The sequence below is a fragment of the Oncorhynchus mykiss genome, chromosome 10 (genome assembly GCF_057628025.1).
Source record: "Oncorhynchus mykiss isolate SJ-2025 chromosome 10, ASM5762802v1, whole genome shotgun sequence".
NCBI classification, from domain to species: domain Eukaryota; kingdom Metazoa; phylum Chordata; class Actinopteri; order Salmoniformes; family Salmonidae; genus Oncorhynchus; species Oncorhynchus mykiss.
Window position 1 is genome coordinate 81,201,164 of NC_143031.1, and position 17,115 is coordinate 81,218,278.

Here is a 17,115-nt window from a genome sequence, read left to right on the forward strand (position 1 = left end):
GTGGAAAACTGAGCGTGTCGAGCATTACAAGTCAACCCTGTTACCCATAGACAAGACAGGCTAGAAATGTTTTAACAATTAAACATTTTTTGGGGTGATTCTTGCATTTAAAATTGCCACTCCCTGTTGCACACAAGCTTTCCTTCTCCTGTCACAAATGGGATTTACGGCAGATTTACGATGATCATCAACCCGGTTAGTTTAGTTGGCATTGAATAGGCACCTACTGTAGTACTCTTGAGATGGGGAAAACATGTGATGATGTTGAATATGAGCTCTTTATGACAATATTAAAGTGAGGTGAAATCAAACTTTTTTTTTTTTTTTTTTTTACACTTCTGAAAAAGGCACTGAATTTGTGGAATGACCCATGAAATGTACACATACAGATAGGTTTGCGGGTTGGTTCAGCCGTCATTCATTTCCTCGATGACTTTGGCAATAAAAATACAAACACAAAAAGACAATGTCATTAATTAGTACAAGTTATTTCAACTGTCTGGCATTGGTAGTTTCAGTCCCAAGAGAACAAACAGGTGCTCGTACTCGCACAAACGACAATCAACACATTGGTATTATCCATGGTACACTATTCCATACCGGTTTAGCTGTACACTCTATTTTTTTTTTTTGTGAAGTCCAGTTTGATCCCACATGTATGTCACACTCATCCCAGTGACCTCTGACCTGTGTGTCCGTAGTTACAGTGTAGCGTAGACCAGAGCCTGTAGCATTGTTTCCATCAACTCCATTTTCTTGGAACTGTATTTTTGGTTACGGGCTCGTAAGTAAACATTTCACGGTAAGGTCCACCCACGCCTGTTGTATTCAGCATTTCACGGTAAGGTCCACCACGCCTGTTGTATTCGGCATTTCACGGTAAGGTCCACCACGCCTGTTGTATTCGGCATTTCACGGTAAGGTCCACCACGCCTGTTGTATTCAGCATTTCACGGTAAGGTCCACCACGCCTGTTGTATTCGGCATTTCACGGTAAGGTCCACCACGCCTGTTGTATTCAGCATTTCACGGTAAGGTGCACCACGCCTGTTGTATTCGGCATTTCACGGTAAGGTCCACCACGCCTGTTGTATTCAGCATTTCACGGTAAGGTCCACGCCTGTTGTATTCGGCGCATGGGACTAATAACATTTGATTTGATGAGCAGAAAAATGGTAATCATGCTTTCTAGAGTTTCCGTGTCTCTTGTATACAATCCCAGACCAGCCTTTTCCTGAGTGATTATGTTCCCTTCTCAAAAACATCAGCGTCATGCAAGGAGAGCACACGAGGAAAGGAAACAAGGAGAGGAAACGCTTTACACTATTCCCTTTTTTTAAAAAGGAAGCTGGAGAAAGGATACAAGGAATTGAGGAGACTATTGAGATACGGCCCAGCTCGACATCTCCCAGTGAGTGGATCGTTGGTTAAAGGACACAAGGAATTGAGGAGACTATTGAGATACGGCCCTGCTCGACATCTCCCAGTGAGTGGATCGTTGGTTAAAGGACACAAGGAATTGAGGAGACTATTGAGATACGGCCCTGCTCGACATCTCCCAGTGAGTGGATCGTTGGTTAAAGAACACAAGGAATTGAGGAGACTATTGAGATACGGCCCTGCTCGACATCTCCCAGTGAGTGGATCGTTGGTTAAAGGACACAAGGAATTGAGGAGACTATTGAGATACGGCCCAGCTCGACATCTCCCAGTGAGTGGATCGTTGGTTAAAGGACACAAGGAATTGAGGAGACTATTGAGATACGGCCCAGCTCGACATCTCCCAGTGAGTGGATCGTTGGTTAAAGGATACAAGGAATTGAGGAGACTATTGAGATACGGCCCAGCTCGACATCTCCCAGTGAGTGGATCGTTGGTTAAAGGACACAAGGAATTGAGGAGACTATTGAGATACGGCCCAGCTCGACATCTCCCAGTGAGTGGATCGTTGGTTAAAGAACACAAGGAATTGAGGAGACTATTGAGATACGGCCCTGCTCGACATCTCCCAGTGAGTGGATCGTTGGTTAAAGGACACAAGGAATTGAGGAGACTATTGAGATACGGCCCAGCTCGACATCTCCCAGTGAGTGGATCGTTGGTTAAAGGACACAAGGAATTGAGGAGACTATTGAGATACGGCCCAGCTCGACATCTCCCAGTGAGTGGATCGTTGGTTAAAGGACACAAGGAATTGAGGAGACTATTGAGATACGGCCCAGCTCGACATCTCCCAGTGAGTGGATCGTTGGTTAAAGGATACAAGGAATTGAGGAGACTATTGAGATACGGCCCAGCTCGACATCTCCCAGTGAGTGGATCGTTGGTTAAAGGACACAAGGAATTGAGGAGACTATTGAGATACGGCCCAGCTCGACATCTCCCAGTGAGTGGATCGTTGGTTAAAGAACACAAGGAATTGAGGAGACTATTGAGATACGGCCCTGCTCGACATCTCCCAGTGAGTGGATCGTTGGTTAAAGGACACAAGGAATTGAGGAGACTATTGAGATACGGCCCAGCTCGACATCTCCCAGTGAGTGGATCGTTGGTTAAAGGACACAAGGAATTGAGGAGAGTAGATCCTTCAGAAAGACCTGAGAAAATACTTATGAGACGCAGCCCGGCCTCTTCAGACCTTCCCCCTAAATCTTTAGAGGACTTGAAGAAAGACTATTTGAAACGCGTCCTGGCCCTCTAGATCTTCCAGAAGATGTTCTTCCTGTACAGCAGGAAGGAGATGAGGACCCAGCAGGAAGTGGCCAATAGGTTCTGGGTCAGGTGCTCTGCGTGGGATTGGCTGTCGGTCATGCGCCAGCGGAATGGGAAGTACTCCTCCAGGACCTCGTGGCCCACGTACACCAGGATGGAGTTCATACCTGGGGGGTCAAAGGTCAGGATTAGAGCACAAGGGGTCAAAGGTCAGGATTAGAGCACAAGGGGTCAAAGGTCAGGATTAGAGCACATGGGTCAAAGGTCAGGATTAGAGCACAAGGGGTCAAAGGTCAGGATTAGAGCACAGGGGTCAAAGGTCAGGATTAGAGCACAGGGGTCAAAGGGATTGTTCAGGGAGTTGCGTAAACAATTTTAAGATAGAAATTTATAGTTTAGAACAGACGTGATTCACCCGTCACGCAGAATAGGGATCGTTGTCAGATCTACGTGTTACATTTCTATATAAGCAGATTGAAATAAATATATATCTGTATATCTGTATATATCTGTCAAAGCAGAGGTGCTGACACAGAACTAGTTCTCACCGGGGTAGTAGAAGGGCGCCCCAGACCACCACCTCTTCACATCTACTGTGTAGTAGATCAACACCAGGAGCAGCAAGGCAAAACACGCCAGGGTGGTCACGTAGGAGAGAGACCTGACAGACAACTCAGAGGTCGGTTATTCCACACCATTAACACGGATGATTCCAGTATCGCCATGGTAACTAAAATAAAAAAAACACAAAGCTAAAACTGTTTGGTGCTTTAAAAACCTGCCGGATGTAAAATATGGGGTGCTGTAGCTTGGAGAACAAATACAGTGTGACTCCGGATGACATAATGATGTTTTGTTTCCCAACATCAGGGCTGTTTTCCAACATCAGGGCTGTTTCCCAACATCAGGGCTGTTTTCCAACATCAGGGCTGTTTCCCAACATCAGGGCTGTTTCCCAACATCAGGGCTGTTTGTTTCCAACATCAGGGCTGTTTGTTTCCAACATCAGGGCTGTTTGTTTCCAACATCAGGGCTGTTTTCCAACATCAGGGCTGTTTGTTTCCAACATCAGGGCTGTTTGTTTCCAACATCAGGGCTGTTTCCCACCAACATCAGGGCTGTTTCCCAACATCAGGGCTGTTTCCCAACATCAGGGCTGTTTCCCAACATAATGATGTTTGTTTCCAACATCAGGGCTGTTTCCCAACATCAGGGCTGTTTGTTTCCAACATCAGGGCTCTTTTCCATCATAATGATGTTTGTTTCCAACATCAGGGCTCTTTTCCATCATAATGATGTTTGTTTCCAACATCAGGGCTGTTTCCCAACATCAGGGCTGTTTGTTTCCAACATCAGGGCTCTTTTCCATCATAATGATGTTTGTTTCCAACATCAGGGCTGTTTTCCAACATCAGGGCTGTTTTCCAACATCAGGGCTGTTTTCCTAAAGAAGGTAAATCAGCTTTGTTTTCTGTGTTCTTGCCACGACAGTAAAGAGTATTGTCTCGGCCCTACTAGGAAATATCAAGGGCCAGTTTCCCGCACACAGATTAGCCTCAAACTAGTCCTGGACCAAGAAACATGCTCAATGAAAAGTCTTCATTCAAAGTGCTCTTTAGTCCAGGACTAGATGTAAATCAGTGTCCAGGAAACTGGCCCTGGGAGTGTTAAACTGCATTATAAGAGGTCTGGTCTCCTTACCATAGATTCTTGTTGATGGGGATGAAGCCTTCATTTAGTGAACATTTGGTCAGAACGGCTGATAGGATTCCCTGGAGAGATAAACATTTAGATACATCATCACGCTGACCGGGAACATACAGGCACGGTGAGGACGGAAATACTATGTTACTATGTCTCAGTGTTGTCATATGGAGACATATGGAGAGGTTTAGTCTGATAAAAGATGCAATATACCAAGGCTGCCCGATAGACCAAGGCTGCGCGACAGACCGAGGCTGTACCAAGGCTGCCCGATAGACCAAGGCTGTACCAAGGCTTGCGTGACAGACCAAGGCTGTACCAAGGCTGCGTGACAGACCAAGGCTGTACCAAGGCTGTGTGACAGACCGAGGCTGTACCAAGGCTGCGCGACAGACCGAGGCTGTACCAAGGCTGCGCGAAAGACCGAGGCTGTACCAAGGCTGCGCGAAAGACCAAGGCTGTACCAAGGCTGCCCGATAGACCAAGGCTGCGTGACAGACCAAGGCTACATACCAAACAGCTAATACAGTAATGACAAACAACAATGTGGTCGTCTCACCAGAACCAGGCTCCATATGAGGAACCGGGCCATTATACTGGAATGCTGATCCTTGTAGTGGAGGAGAATCTTTCCTGCCTGGATTCAGATATCAGGGACAAAAAAAAAATGGACCCTCAAAGTTAATCCCAGTTATTACATTAGACGGATCCATTCAGTTAGGCTGAAACATGCAACTCCACGTCTGCAACTCCACACATCGGTCTGGTAGTGTAGAAACAGAACCACTGGAAAGAGAAGGAACAAGGGAAGGAATGTGTGAGAGAAACACAGATTAGTTTGGATGCAGAGAAGGAGTGTTGAGACAGACAGACAGACAGACACAGACAGACAGACAGACAGACAGACAGACAGACAGACAGACAGACAGACAGATTAGTTTGGATGCAGAGAAGGAGTGTTGAGACAGACAGACAGACAGACAGACAGACAGACAGACAGACAGACAGACAGACAGATTAGTTTGGATGCAGAGAAGGAGTGTTGAGACAGACAGACAGACAGACAGACAGACAGACAGACAGACAGACAGACAGACAGACAGACAGACAGACAGACAGACAGACAGACAGACAGACAGACAGACAGACAGACAGACAGACAGGACAGACAGACAGACAGAAACAGACAGACAGACACACATACACACAGACAGACAGACAGACAGACAGACAGACACACATACACACAGACAGACAGACAGACAGACAGACAGACAGACAGACAGACAGACAGACAGACACAGACAGACAGACAGACAGAGACACAGACAGACAGACAGACAGACAGACAGACAGAGACAGACAGAGACAGACAGAGACAGACAGACAGAAACAGAGAGACAGAAACAGAGAGACAGAAACAGAGAGACAGAAACAGATAGACAGATTAGTTTGGATGCAGAGAAGGAGTGTTGAGACAGACAGACAGACAGCAAAAGAAAGAGACAAGAGAGACAGCTGACAGAGCGAGATAGTGAATGATAATTGCAGTGACCTGTAATCCCAGGAAAGCCATGAGGACAGAGTTGATGCTGCCAAGGACTCCCTCTGGATCAAAGGGCAGGTGAGACTTGTAGATCACCTGAAGAATGAACGCGCCACGTTACGAGAGAAACCACCCACCTGCAGAAAGTGTTTTTTTTTATCTTTGTTGCCTGAAACAAGTCGGCGTTTCACTCACCCGTGAGGAAGGGGTTTGGTAGATGTGGTTCTCTCCCAGTAGCCAACGGTCTACATATCCAGCTGCTCCCCCAGTGCAGTTTGGGTACTGGCCCATGTCCCCAATACCACCCGGGCCCAAATAACCACTAAGGAGAGAGAAGATGATGGTTAGTGGAGGATTTATCTCCTACTTCCGATCACCTCCGGCCACCCTCAGACTCATGGACATGGATTCAATCATATATGAACTATATCATCGTCCGTCAGCAGTACAACTCAAGGCAACTACTGTCAGACGAGGCATATGTAAATACTGGAAAATCATATCCGTTGTGTTGGATTCGATATTAATTCGATTCGATATTGATTCGATTGATTCGGTTGGATATTGATTCGATTCGATATTGATTCGATATTGATTCGATATTGATTCAATACGATATTGATTCGATTCGATATTGATTCGATATTGATTCAATACGATATTGATTCGATTCGATATTGTTTCGATTCTATATTGATTCGATTCGATATTGATAGAGAAGAAGCATGGAATATTAGGAGTGAAAGAGACTGGGTTTTATGTCAGAAGTGAATGGTTCTCTGTAGAAAGACAGATGGCTGTGGAATGTGTTGGGCGGGATGGGAGCAGAGCACCGTGTTGATACCAGTGAGACAGACAGACAGACATCTGTGGATTAGATGAAGGAGGGGTTGAGGTCAGGAGGTGAGGACAGATTCTCTTAAAGACAGTAACTAATTATGGTTTGGAATCCTGTTTCTCTCTTCCTGTAGAACCATAAGATGTAAGGATTGGAGAGGAGGAGGAGTGTCTTAGGTGGGATATACATATCTGTGGTGTGAGAAATGTTGGGTTGTCTGAATTACAGCTGTAATTTGGGGATAATTAAACCTGGTTAAAGCTTATCTAGTGTCCGTGAGTTATTTACTCTGAACAATAACAACCTAACAGTTGTCATTCATCCTGCGACAGACGACTCCCACTGAAACTGTGTTGTCTCAATGTGTTCACGGCCATAGTCTTCCCTCTGAACTCACCTTGGGCAGTCAGGAACAGGGAGCAGGAAGGTGAGACAGAGCCACACGGTTTCCAAGACGACCACACACAGCCAGGCTGGCCAGTAGAGCAGGAACTCACGAGCAGAGTACCACCAAGCATCCTGGGTAAAAAAACAAAACAACACCAAAACAAAACAAGCATTTTTGGTCACTATGGAAACAACACCGACCAGCAGACAGCTCAACATTAACACCAAGTGAAATGGAAGGCTGGTCTGACCACAGGGTCATAAGGCTGGTCTGACCACGGGGTCATAAGGCTGGTCTGACCACGGGGTCGTGAGGCTGGTCTGACCACGGGGTCGTGAGGCTGGTCTGACCACGGGGTCGTGAGGCTGGTCTGACCACGGGGTCGTGAGGCTGGTCTGACCACGGGGTCGTGAGGCTGGTCTGACCACGGGGTCGTGAGGCTGGTCTGACCACGGGGTCGTAATGCTGGTCTGACCACGGGGTCGTGAGGCTGGTCTGACCACGGGGTCGTGAGGCTGGTCTGACCACGGGGTCGTGAGGCTGGTCTGACCACGGGGTCGTGAGGCTGGTCTGACCACGGGGTCGTGAGGCTGGTCTGACCACGGGGTCGTGAGGCTGGTCTGACCACGGGGTCGTGAGGCTGGTCTGACCACGGGGTCGTGAGGCTGGTCTGACCACGGGGTCATGAGGCTGGTCTGACCACGGGGTCATAAGGCTGGTCTGACCACGGGTAGGTTGTCCAGGCGGTTTCTGACCACACACAGATCCAGACATGGTTATAACATGGTGACGTGTGTTATAACAGTATAATAACAGTTTATTTACAGAGGTCCGGTTCATTCTATGAGTATATAATGAGGTGTATTCTGAGACTGACCACAGGAAGGTTGTCCAGGCTGTTCCAGGCCACACAGAGGTCCAGAGAGACCACCACGAGATAGGAGAAGGCCAGACGTTGAAGCACGCCAGGGATACGCAGGGAGTCCCATGATACTGTAGTATACACACACACACACACAGTTTAGAAGAGTGAAACATTGTAAAGGAGTGAGCACGTGTGTGTGTCTGTACGTAAGTGTGTGTGTGTGTGTGTGTACGTGTGTGTGTGTCTGTACGTACGTGTGTGTGTGTGTGTGTGTGTGTGTGTACGGACGTGTGTGTGTGTGCATTTGTACGTGTGCGTGTATGTCTGTGTGTGTGTGTGTGTGTGTGTGTGTGTGTGTGTGTGTGTGTGTGTGTGTACTGACGTGGTCCCTGGCAGTAGTTGGGGTTGATGATGAGGAGTCCTATGAGGAAGAGCTGAACACTCCTCCAAACTGCCTTGGTGAACAGAGAGAAACGTGACAAACCACACCGCAGGGCTGAGCTGACAGACAGGGATATAGATGTGCCCATGATGAACACAAACCTGAGAGAGACACACAGAGAGAGAGAGACACAGAGAGAGACAGAGAGAGAGACACACAGAGAGACAGAGAGAGAGACACAGAGAGACACACAGAGATACAGAAATAGACATACACTTCACTAGAGGCACACAGTTTCCTCCTCTGGAGCAAAGTTAGATTTCCTCAATAAAAAGACGATACATTTAGTCTTTAAATACAAAATATAAAAACTGATATTACCAGGGAAAGACCAAATCAGCAACTGTGAGTCCTGTGAAGAGAGGGGGATTTTTTTTTTGTCATTTTAACAACGCAGTCGTCTAATTTTTCCTGAACATATTGTTGGATCTCCGGGACCCCGCTAAAAACCACCAGAAGTGTGGACGTAACATTTTCCCTATTCAGAATGGTGGGACTCACCGTTCCAGCTCTCGTGTCTGAAGAACCAGTACCTCCCTCCTCCGTAGTTCACAAACACCATGACGACCAGGGACAGCCCTCTGAAAGTGTCCAGGGATCGGAGCCTCCGGCTGGGGGTGGCGGGGCTGGGGAGGATGGTGTCTGTGGCCGTCTCCACCGTCCTGCATGGAAACCCCAGGTCCTAGGAGGAAAGGGGAGAGGAAGTCAAAAAGGTGTTCGTGCTGGGCGGGAACAAAAGCCTGCATACCCTGTATAGTATTAGCTCTCCAGGACCAAGGATATTGAACGATGCTTTAGGAGCATAGTTCAGCCACGTTGAGAAGAAAATATAACTCTGAACCCAGCAAAAGAACACAAACTCCCCTCAACTGCAGCGACCCCTCCCCGATCAACTCTAGCGACCCCTCCCCGATCAACTCTAGCGACCCCTCCCCGATCAACTATAGCGACCCCTCCCCGATCAACTGCAGCGACCCCTCCCCGATCAACTCTAGCGACCCCTCTGACCCCTCCGATCAACTGTAGCGACCCCTCCCCGATCAACTCTAGCGACCCCTCCCCGATCAACTCTAGCGACCCCTCCCCGATCAACTCTAGCGACCCCTCCCCGATCAACTCTAGCGACCCCTCCCCGATCAACTCTAGCGACCCCTCCCCGATCAACTCTAGCGACCCCTCCCCGATCAACTCTAGCGACCCCTCCCCGATCAACTCTAGCGACCCCTCCCCGATCAACTCTAGCGACCCCTCCCCGATCAACTCTAGCGACCCCCTCCCCGATCAACTCTAGCGACCCCCTCCGATCAACTCTAGCGACCCCCTCCGATCAACTCTAGCGACCCCCTCCGATCAACTCTAGCGACCCCCTCCGATCAACTCTAGCGACCCCCTCCGATCAACTCTAGCGACCCCCTCCGATCAACTCTAGCGACCCCCTCCGATCAACTCTAGCGACCCCCTCCGATCAACTCTAGCGACCCCTCCCCGATCAACTCTAGCGACCCCCCCCGACCCCTCCGATCAACTGTAGCGACCCCCCGTTCTAGAACTAAGTCTGGGGAATGAACACCACAGAGACTCACTGAGTTGATGAGCCTCTCAGTTTCCATGGAGTTGCCCAATCGGAACATCAGATTCTTCACCACGTCCAGCCTGTGCCATACAAGACATAACCAATCGATTAGGAGAAGCCTCCGATCATCTCTCCACACAGAAAGGCAAAATGGCTCAAGACAACGGGATGACATACAGTAAACAAACATAGTAAATGGAAACGTGTGTTTATGTTTTCTAAAGTAATCCAAACGTACCCCATGACAGTAGCTCCGATAGCAGACAGTATAGCCAGTCCCGTGAACAACAGAAAGGCCACCATGATGGCTTTAAGGACAGAAAGGCATTTTATTGTTCAAGATAATGGTTTCAGAGCATAAACATCAGTGAGTGAGTGAGTGAGTGTATGTGTGAGTGAGTGAGTGAGTGTATGTGTGAGTGAGTGTATGTGTGAGTGAGTGAGTGAATGAGTGAGTGAGTGTATGTGTGAGTGTATGTGTGAGTGAGTGTATGTGTGAGTGTATGTGTGAGTGTATGTGTGAGTGAGTGAGTGGAGTGAGTGAGTGGAGTGAGTGTATGTGTGAGTGTATGTGTGAGTGTATGTGTGAGTGAGTGAGTGAGTGAGTGAGTGAGTGAGTGGGTGAGTACTCACGCAGGTAGCTGTTGACGGTTTCTGTGTCAGTGATCATGGAACAGTTGACCACTGAGGAGTCGTTCAGGTTCTTGACCCACAGAGAGTAGTTACCATGCTCCCAAAAGTGGTAATGAACCCTGGGGAGGAGACAGGAAACTACTACCAGTGAGTGTGTTCTTTGTACTTCCTAGATATCGTATTTAATTGAATTATACCCCACAGTCCAAAATCCAGCTGTAGACACTGAGGTCCAATACTTTCAGATCTATAATAAAAGTGTGAGTCCCAAACGGTATCCTTATCCCTATATAGTGCACTACTTTAGTAGAGCCCTGGTCTAAAGTAGTGCACTATATAGGGAATCGGGCTCTGGTTTAAAGTAGTGCACTATATAGGGAATAGGGCTCTGGTCTAAAGTAGTGCACTATATAGGGAATAGGGCTCTGGTCTAAAGTAGTGCACTATATAGGGAATAGGGCTCTGGTCTAAAGTAGTGCACTATATAGGGAATCGGGCTCTGGTTTAAAGTAGTGCACTATATAGGGAATCGGCCTCTGGTCTAAAGTAGTTCACTATATAGGGAATAGGGTTCTGGTCTAAAGTAGTGCACTATATAGGGAATAGGTCTCTGGTCTAAAGTAGTGCACTATATAGGGAATAGGTCTCTGGTCTAAAGTAGTTCACTATATAGGGAATAGGGCCCTGGTCTAAAGTAGGTCACTATATAGGGAATAGGACTCTGGTCTAAAGTAGTGCACTATATAGGGAATAGGGCTCTGGTCACTAGAAGTTCACTATATAGGGAATAGGGCCCTGTTCTAAAGTAGTTCACTATATAGGGTCTGGACATAGGGCCAGGAGTGGTAGTTGGTTAGTTAGTAGTGGTAGGGTTGATAGGTCGAGCTCTCGGTGGTGTGTGTGTGTGTGTGTACTTACGTGCAGAGTTCCAGGCTGACGGGGCTGCTGTTGAGCTGCAGGGTGATGCCATGCTGTGTGCCCACGGTGAAGTCCACTGAGCTGGTTAAGCCTGGTCCAGGTCCCGCTGGCACCACACCCAGGGGCTGGTACACACACTGGAGCCCAGGAGCACAATGACGACAACAGTGTGTGTGTGTGCGTGTGTGTGTGTGTGTGTGTGTGTGTGTGTGTGTGTGTGTGTGTGTGTGATAGAAACAGCAGTAAAGGCCAGTCTTACCTGATAGCAGTGGTCTGATAGCCAGCTAACGACCATCTCAGCGTCCAGCTCATTGTTCACAGTGAGAGAGGCCTCGTCCATCTTTACTACTGCAGTCTTATGCCGGGGGTGGCATACTGGAGAACACACACAGACAAAGAGACAGAGAGAGACACACAGAGAGAGAGACAGAGAGAGAGAGAGAGAGAGAGAGACACACACACACAGAGACAGACACAGAGAGAGAGAGAGAGAGAGAGAGAGAAAGACACACAGAGACAAAGAGACAGCGAGTGACACAGGGAGAGAGAGAGAGAGAGAGAGAAAGACACACACAGACAGAGACAGAGAGAGAGAGAGAGAGAAAGACACACACAGAGACAGAGAGAGAGAGAGAGAGAGAGAGAGAGAGAAAGACACACAGAGACAGAGAGAGAGAGAGAGAGAAAGACACACACAGAGAGACAGAGAGACACACAGAGACAGAGAGACACAGAGAGAGAGAGAGAGAGAGACACACAGACAGAGAGAGAGAGAAAGACACACACACAGAGAGAGAGAGAGAGATGACACACACACAGAGAGAGACAGAGATGACACACAGAGAGAGACAGAGAGAGAGAGAGACAGAGAAAGCTCGTGAGACACCGCAGATCTGATAAGAATAGTCACACAGTCTTTGATGAGCAGTGGCGTACATAGAGGCTTATATTTACGCTGAGACACACATTTCTAGTCTAGATAGACCGTGTACAATGGTCCATCAGTGTAGGCCTACACTGCAGTAGCTGCTTAGTGACCACTACTCTCCTCGTTGTTGACAACCGTTTACCTCGAATAAAAAATAAACTCCCGCTGTAGACTATCCTTCAAATATCACTGTCCTCATTTTGGCATGCACAGTACTTACCAGGAAGTCAGCCTCTAAACCAATGTGATCGGTAGCTAGCTAGCCAAGACTAGGCTCAAGTCAACAGCCTTCAGACTGCCGCTAGTTACTGAACCTCGACAGAGGGGAGGGAGGCATGACGTTATGGCTTTCACACTCTCCCGATATCATGTGATTTATTAATCCGCTTCTCCTAGAAGTGGAATAAATAACTCTCCCCGAGGAGCCGGGAGGTTTAAACGGTGCTGTGATACAGGGCTGTTAGCTAAACCGGCTGACATTGTCCAAGGTAACATTAACTACACACCATTGTAGTTGATAGGAGATTCCCTAAGTTAGCATTAGCATTAGCTACTGTTGTCACTACCGCATCTGTCGCTTCTTACGACCAGACGAGGAAATGAAACCCCCGAATTGAGTCATTTCAATCATTTGTGGCATAAATTTTCAGACAAAATAGTGAGTTTTCCTATTGTTTAGCTCGATAACTAACGTTAGCACTGGGAGGTTGTTGTTGTTGTTAACTAACACAGATCGATATAATGAACTATTCATCATTTTACTTACAGGGGATTTCTGCCAGGCAAATGGCAACCAGCAAAGCAATCACTGCTAGGAAAAACACCTTGTAATGTTTTTCTGGCTGTGCCATGTTGATGTTTTTCTCCCTTCCCTCCCAGACCCCACCGCCCGAATATATGCCTTTGTGTTTTCTCTTTATTTTGCCTCTTTCCATAACACTTCCGATCCCACCTTGTTTTTTACATGCTAGTGGGAGCGAGGAGGGTCAAAGTACGATTACATAACGGTGCTGCACGGCAATCAACTCGTGATGAGTGAGAATCTGTGCGATTTCCAGTAGCCGTGCGTGTGTAAAATCACTTGGGAAGCCATGTCCATAGTCCTGATTTGTGTGTGTGTGTGTTGTGTGTGTGTGTACGCGTTCGTGCAAGTAGAAACACATGTTGACTCAACCTACTTTTAGAGAAAAGCAAATGTCATCCTCCTCTCTTTCATGTTGATGAAATGCTCTATCACTCTGTCATACAGTACCCGCTTTTATGTTTTGTTGTCCAAGGCTACCTGGCTAAAATGCTTGCTCGCTAGCATCGCTTCCATTCATGGTCAACGTTAGCTATTTAACATTAGCCTTCGACATCTATCTACATATTTAACTTCCATCTTCTCAGGCCAGGGGCACAACAAAGTATGAATTAATGGTTGGAACAGAATCACAGTTATAATCATTAGCCAGTATGGATAATTGAGTAGAAATACAAATTGTATCTGAGCAAGAGAGGAGTTGCCATATTTTCCCATAATGTTATCAAGTGAATTAGCTAAGAAGGAATATCGACGTAGCTTGTAATGACGAAATAAGAAGCAAAATTCGGTTTTCAATAAAAAATATATATATATTACCAGCAAATGTGACATAATAGAGAATTTGAATATGTCGCAAGAGAAAATAAGATTTGCTTTTATTAAACTCACCAGATCATTGTCCATCAATGGATGTCGATTAAAATCCTTTGACTGCTATGATTGTAAATAAATCCCTTTTGCGCATGTGCATAACTACAGATCAATCCGACAGGAGAGTTTGAGTGACGAAAGTTGGACAGAGGATCTCGAAATCTCTGAGCAAGAAACACGAACTTAAAAAAAAAAAGAGTATATCTTCTGGCAATTGTGCCAGATGTGAAGAACACAAACTGTTATAAATGGTATATTTTGTGAGATTTACTTTTCTTTACAATAGGTTTATGTTACTGACTAAAATCTGGGTTTAGGATTGTAGGCAAATTCCATTTTGCCATGGTTTGCTTAGATAGATGCAGCTAGCCTATAGCCTCAGATAGGCCTAACATCTCATTTCAGATAGTAGCCGAGGCTAGATGTAAACTGAAAGATTTAGCAGCATGGTTAGTTCAAATGGACAGACTTCAACATGGCCGTTAATAATGACATAATAACACAAGGCTACAACAACCATAAACTGACGTCATAGGCATTTTTTTAAATCGGTTTGCCAGCTCCTGGTAGGTTAAACTAAGGGGCGAAAACTGACTTGTAAATGACTCCAGTGATATCACAATTTCAACATATTTACAGTAGCCTTACAATGGCATATAAATGAATAGGCTACTTGATGACAACGTATACAAATGTATCATTCTCCACATTTAATGTTAGTTTCATTGTGGAATTGTTCTTCTTCTCCCATAAACAGAAGCACAGAGGGCGTTCCATAAACTTCCATTTCAAATTTCCACTTGTGCAGTGCTCCAGACCCAATAACGGAGTATGTGTACAACCCATCGCTTTGATACAGGTTTCCTTCAAAGTAAAGTCGACATTGTAGAATGCAGTTTAAACCACCTCCGACCGAATGTAACTAATGCGCTTTAGTGCTTAGTGCGCCTAAAGTCGTTTTCTAAAGTAGTTTTCTAGTGTTGATACGCATCACTTATAGCGGGTACTTTGATATGTTTTATTGAAAAATGTGTTAGAAATATTTGTGAAGTTATCACAACGTGCGCGCGAATGCTGCTATGGCTCATTCACTCACGTGACTCAGCTGCCTGCTGCAGCGCTCTCTCGACACACACACACACACACACACACACACAGACAGACCTCCCCACCACTCATTCAGCAACAGCCTGCCTCACTGCTTAATAGTCAGCAGCGGCAGGTCACAGTGAAATAAATATATATATATTTATTTATTTTTCTTCAAGAGAAATGCCATTGCGGCGGATGTGTAAAATAGAAGTAGCCCAAAAACCCGCGACCAAAACATTTCAACCCGCGACATCGTACTCAAAGTAGCTACATTTCTGGTAACCCGCTGACATGGCAATCTTGCTTTTCGTATCTCCGCTCGACCGGATGGAACGCACCAACACAATCGAGGATTAGCTGTCGATTACCGATCAATCGAACTCAGAGCGGAAGTCGAAACTCAGAGCAGAAGTCGGAGAATGCACGATGACAAGACGCTAGCTTGATATTAAAGAAACAAAAGCCCCCCAAATAGCTATCGCATAAGTGTTCCAACAGAACGATTAATGAACGTGTGTTTCTAGTAAATGTTTACATATTTGTTCATCCAAAAGAGGGGATTAGACATTTGAAGAAAAAAAGGTAACCAGAAATTAGCTTAAATGCTAGCAAACCCAAAAACCTGTCTAACTAGCTAGGTTACTAGCTTTAAAAAAAATAAGAAATAGCAACTAGGAAGCTAATATACATCTTTCAGTTTTATTTTTTTTGTCACTCATAAGATGTGATGTCACTTAGATGTACTGGCAGAAGTGTCAGACAACTTTCTAGTTAGGTATCAGAGTAGCAACTTGACAAGTGTGATACCATTATTAGCTACGTAAACCTAGCTAGCTAACGGTATGTGAAATGTGTGAACATCATAAAAAGCTATATGGTATGTGAACACCCTAACTAGGTCTAAACCATTGACTTAAATACATAATTAGGTTGCTCGTTGTTCAGCCCATATATATACTGAGAAGTGTAACAACGTTGTGCATGTCTTTGAGGAGCTAATAATGCCGCTATATGTTGACTTAGAGGATGGACCCAACCCTAACATTGTGTTGCCTTGAGGTATATATGTTGTCTTTCTGTAGCTAGCGTCTAACGTTGTAATGTTGTGTCAGGATGGACCCAACCCTAACAGTGTGTTGCCTTGAGGTATATCTTTTTTGTCTTTCTGTAGCTAGCGTCTAACGTTGTGTCAGGATGGACCCAGCCTTGTTGAGAGAGCGGGAGCTCTTTAAGAAGAGGGCTCTCTCTCAGCCCACGGTTGAGAAGAGACCTGCAGCCTCCGAGTCAGGCGGTTCCAAGAAGAAGAAGTCCAAAGCTGACAAGGAGGCTTCCGGGTCCAAACATGGCGCAGGTAAGACCAGGGGTGTATTCATTACACCGATCCTGTTGCAAAACGTTTAGTCTGTTGCGAAAAGGTTTCCATTTACTCCAAATAGAAAACATTTTTCAAAGGAAAAATAGTTTTAAATTGGACAAATTAAGACAGGTCCCTCCCAGTTTCGTTTGCCCGGTTTGCTTCCATTTAGTTCTTAAACGGTAAACTGTTTTCGCTGCAAGAATGAATACACCCCAGAAGGGCTCTACAACCTGGGGTGTAATTCATTAGTGTAAAATGTAGTAAAAGGTTTTGCAACAAATGAAAACAAGCACCTCTTATTGGACAGATTTAGGTGTGTCCCTTCCTCCCCCATTTCAGCCTTTTTGCATCCATCTGGTTCCTACTAGTGAGTACACATCCTTTATATTTGGGTCATGTTCATTCGGCACCAAATGGAACAAATCTGACTGAAACAGGGAGGGA

The 17,115-nt window shown here is 46.1% G+C and overlaps 2 protein-coding genes across 9 annotated transcripts in view; one reads left to right on the top strand and one right to left on the bottom strand.

Annotated features, from left to right (window-relative positions):
* Positions 1-616: 616 nt before the first annotated feature.
* LOC110515920 (heparan-alpha-glucosaminide N-acetyltransferase) lies at positions 617-14,712 on the bottom strand. Of its 7 annotated transcripts, none has more exons than XR_016483965.1 (17): positions 13,314-13,684; positions 11,879-11,994; positions 11,620-11,756; positions 10,702-10,820; positions 10,307-10,376; positions 10,079-10,148; positions 8,997-9,177; positions 8,817-8,847; positions 8,436-8,596; positions 8,066-8,181; positions 7,198-7,319; positions 6,158-6,284; positions 5,972-6,058; positions 4,976-5,053; positions 4,414-4,484; positions 3,261-3,442; positions 617-2,879 (listed from the first exon to the last, which is right to left on the bottom strand). XR_016483965.1 is itself a non-coding variant. In XM_090188088.1 (17 exons), exons 2-17 carry the CDS (start codon positions 11,957-11,959, stop codon positions 2,698-2,700), a joined length of 1,746 nt encoding a protein of 581 aa, XP_090044214.1. In that variant the 5' UTR covers positions 11,960-11,994; positions 14,241-14,712; the 3' UTR covers positions 617-2,697. The 7 variants fall into 7 exon arrangements, 6 of the variants coding, with proteins under 6 accessions (XP_090044214.1, XP_090044213.1, XP_090044215.1 ...); XM_090188088.1 differs by lacking the exon at positions 13,314-13,684 and adding an exon at positions 14,241-14,712 and having other exon boundaries at positions 3,261-3,373; XM_090188087.1 differs by having other exon boundaries at positions 3,261-3,373.
* A 640-nt stretch (positions 14,713-15,352) lies between these two features.
* LOC110515921 (general transcription factor IIE subunit 2) overlaps positions 15,353-17,115 on the top strand; it is a 57,236-nt gene continuing 55,473 nt past the window's right edge. Inside the window, exons 1-2 of one of the 2 annotated variants that reach the window (XM_090188100.1) lie at positions 15,353-16,373; positions 16,486-16,665. In XM_090188100.1, coding sequence (XP_090044226.1) covers positions 16,509-16,665 — 157 coding nt within the window. In that variant the 5' untranslated portion in view covers positions 15,353-16,373; positions 16,486-16,508. The remainder of the gene's footprint in view (positions 16,374-16,485; positions 16,666-17,115) is intronic. The other variant, XM_090188098.1, reaches the window with a different exon arrangement.

Bases quoted from the DNA above. Each gene is read 5' to 3' on its own strand.
- LOC110515920 (XM_090188087.1), bottom strand. From the start codon at position 13,482: ATGGAAAGAGGCAAAATAAAGAGAAAACACAAAGGCATATATTCGGGC. The intron at 4,485-4,975 runs GTGAGACGACCA...TTATCTCTCCAG, and splicing joins TCATATGGAGCCTGGTTCTG to GGAATCCTATCAGCCGTTCT. The intron at 3,374-4,413 runs GTAAGGAGACCA...GTTGTCTGTCAG, and splicing joins CCCATCAACAAGAATCTATG to GTCTCTCTCCTACGTGACCA.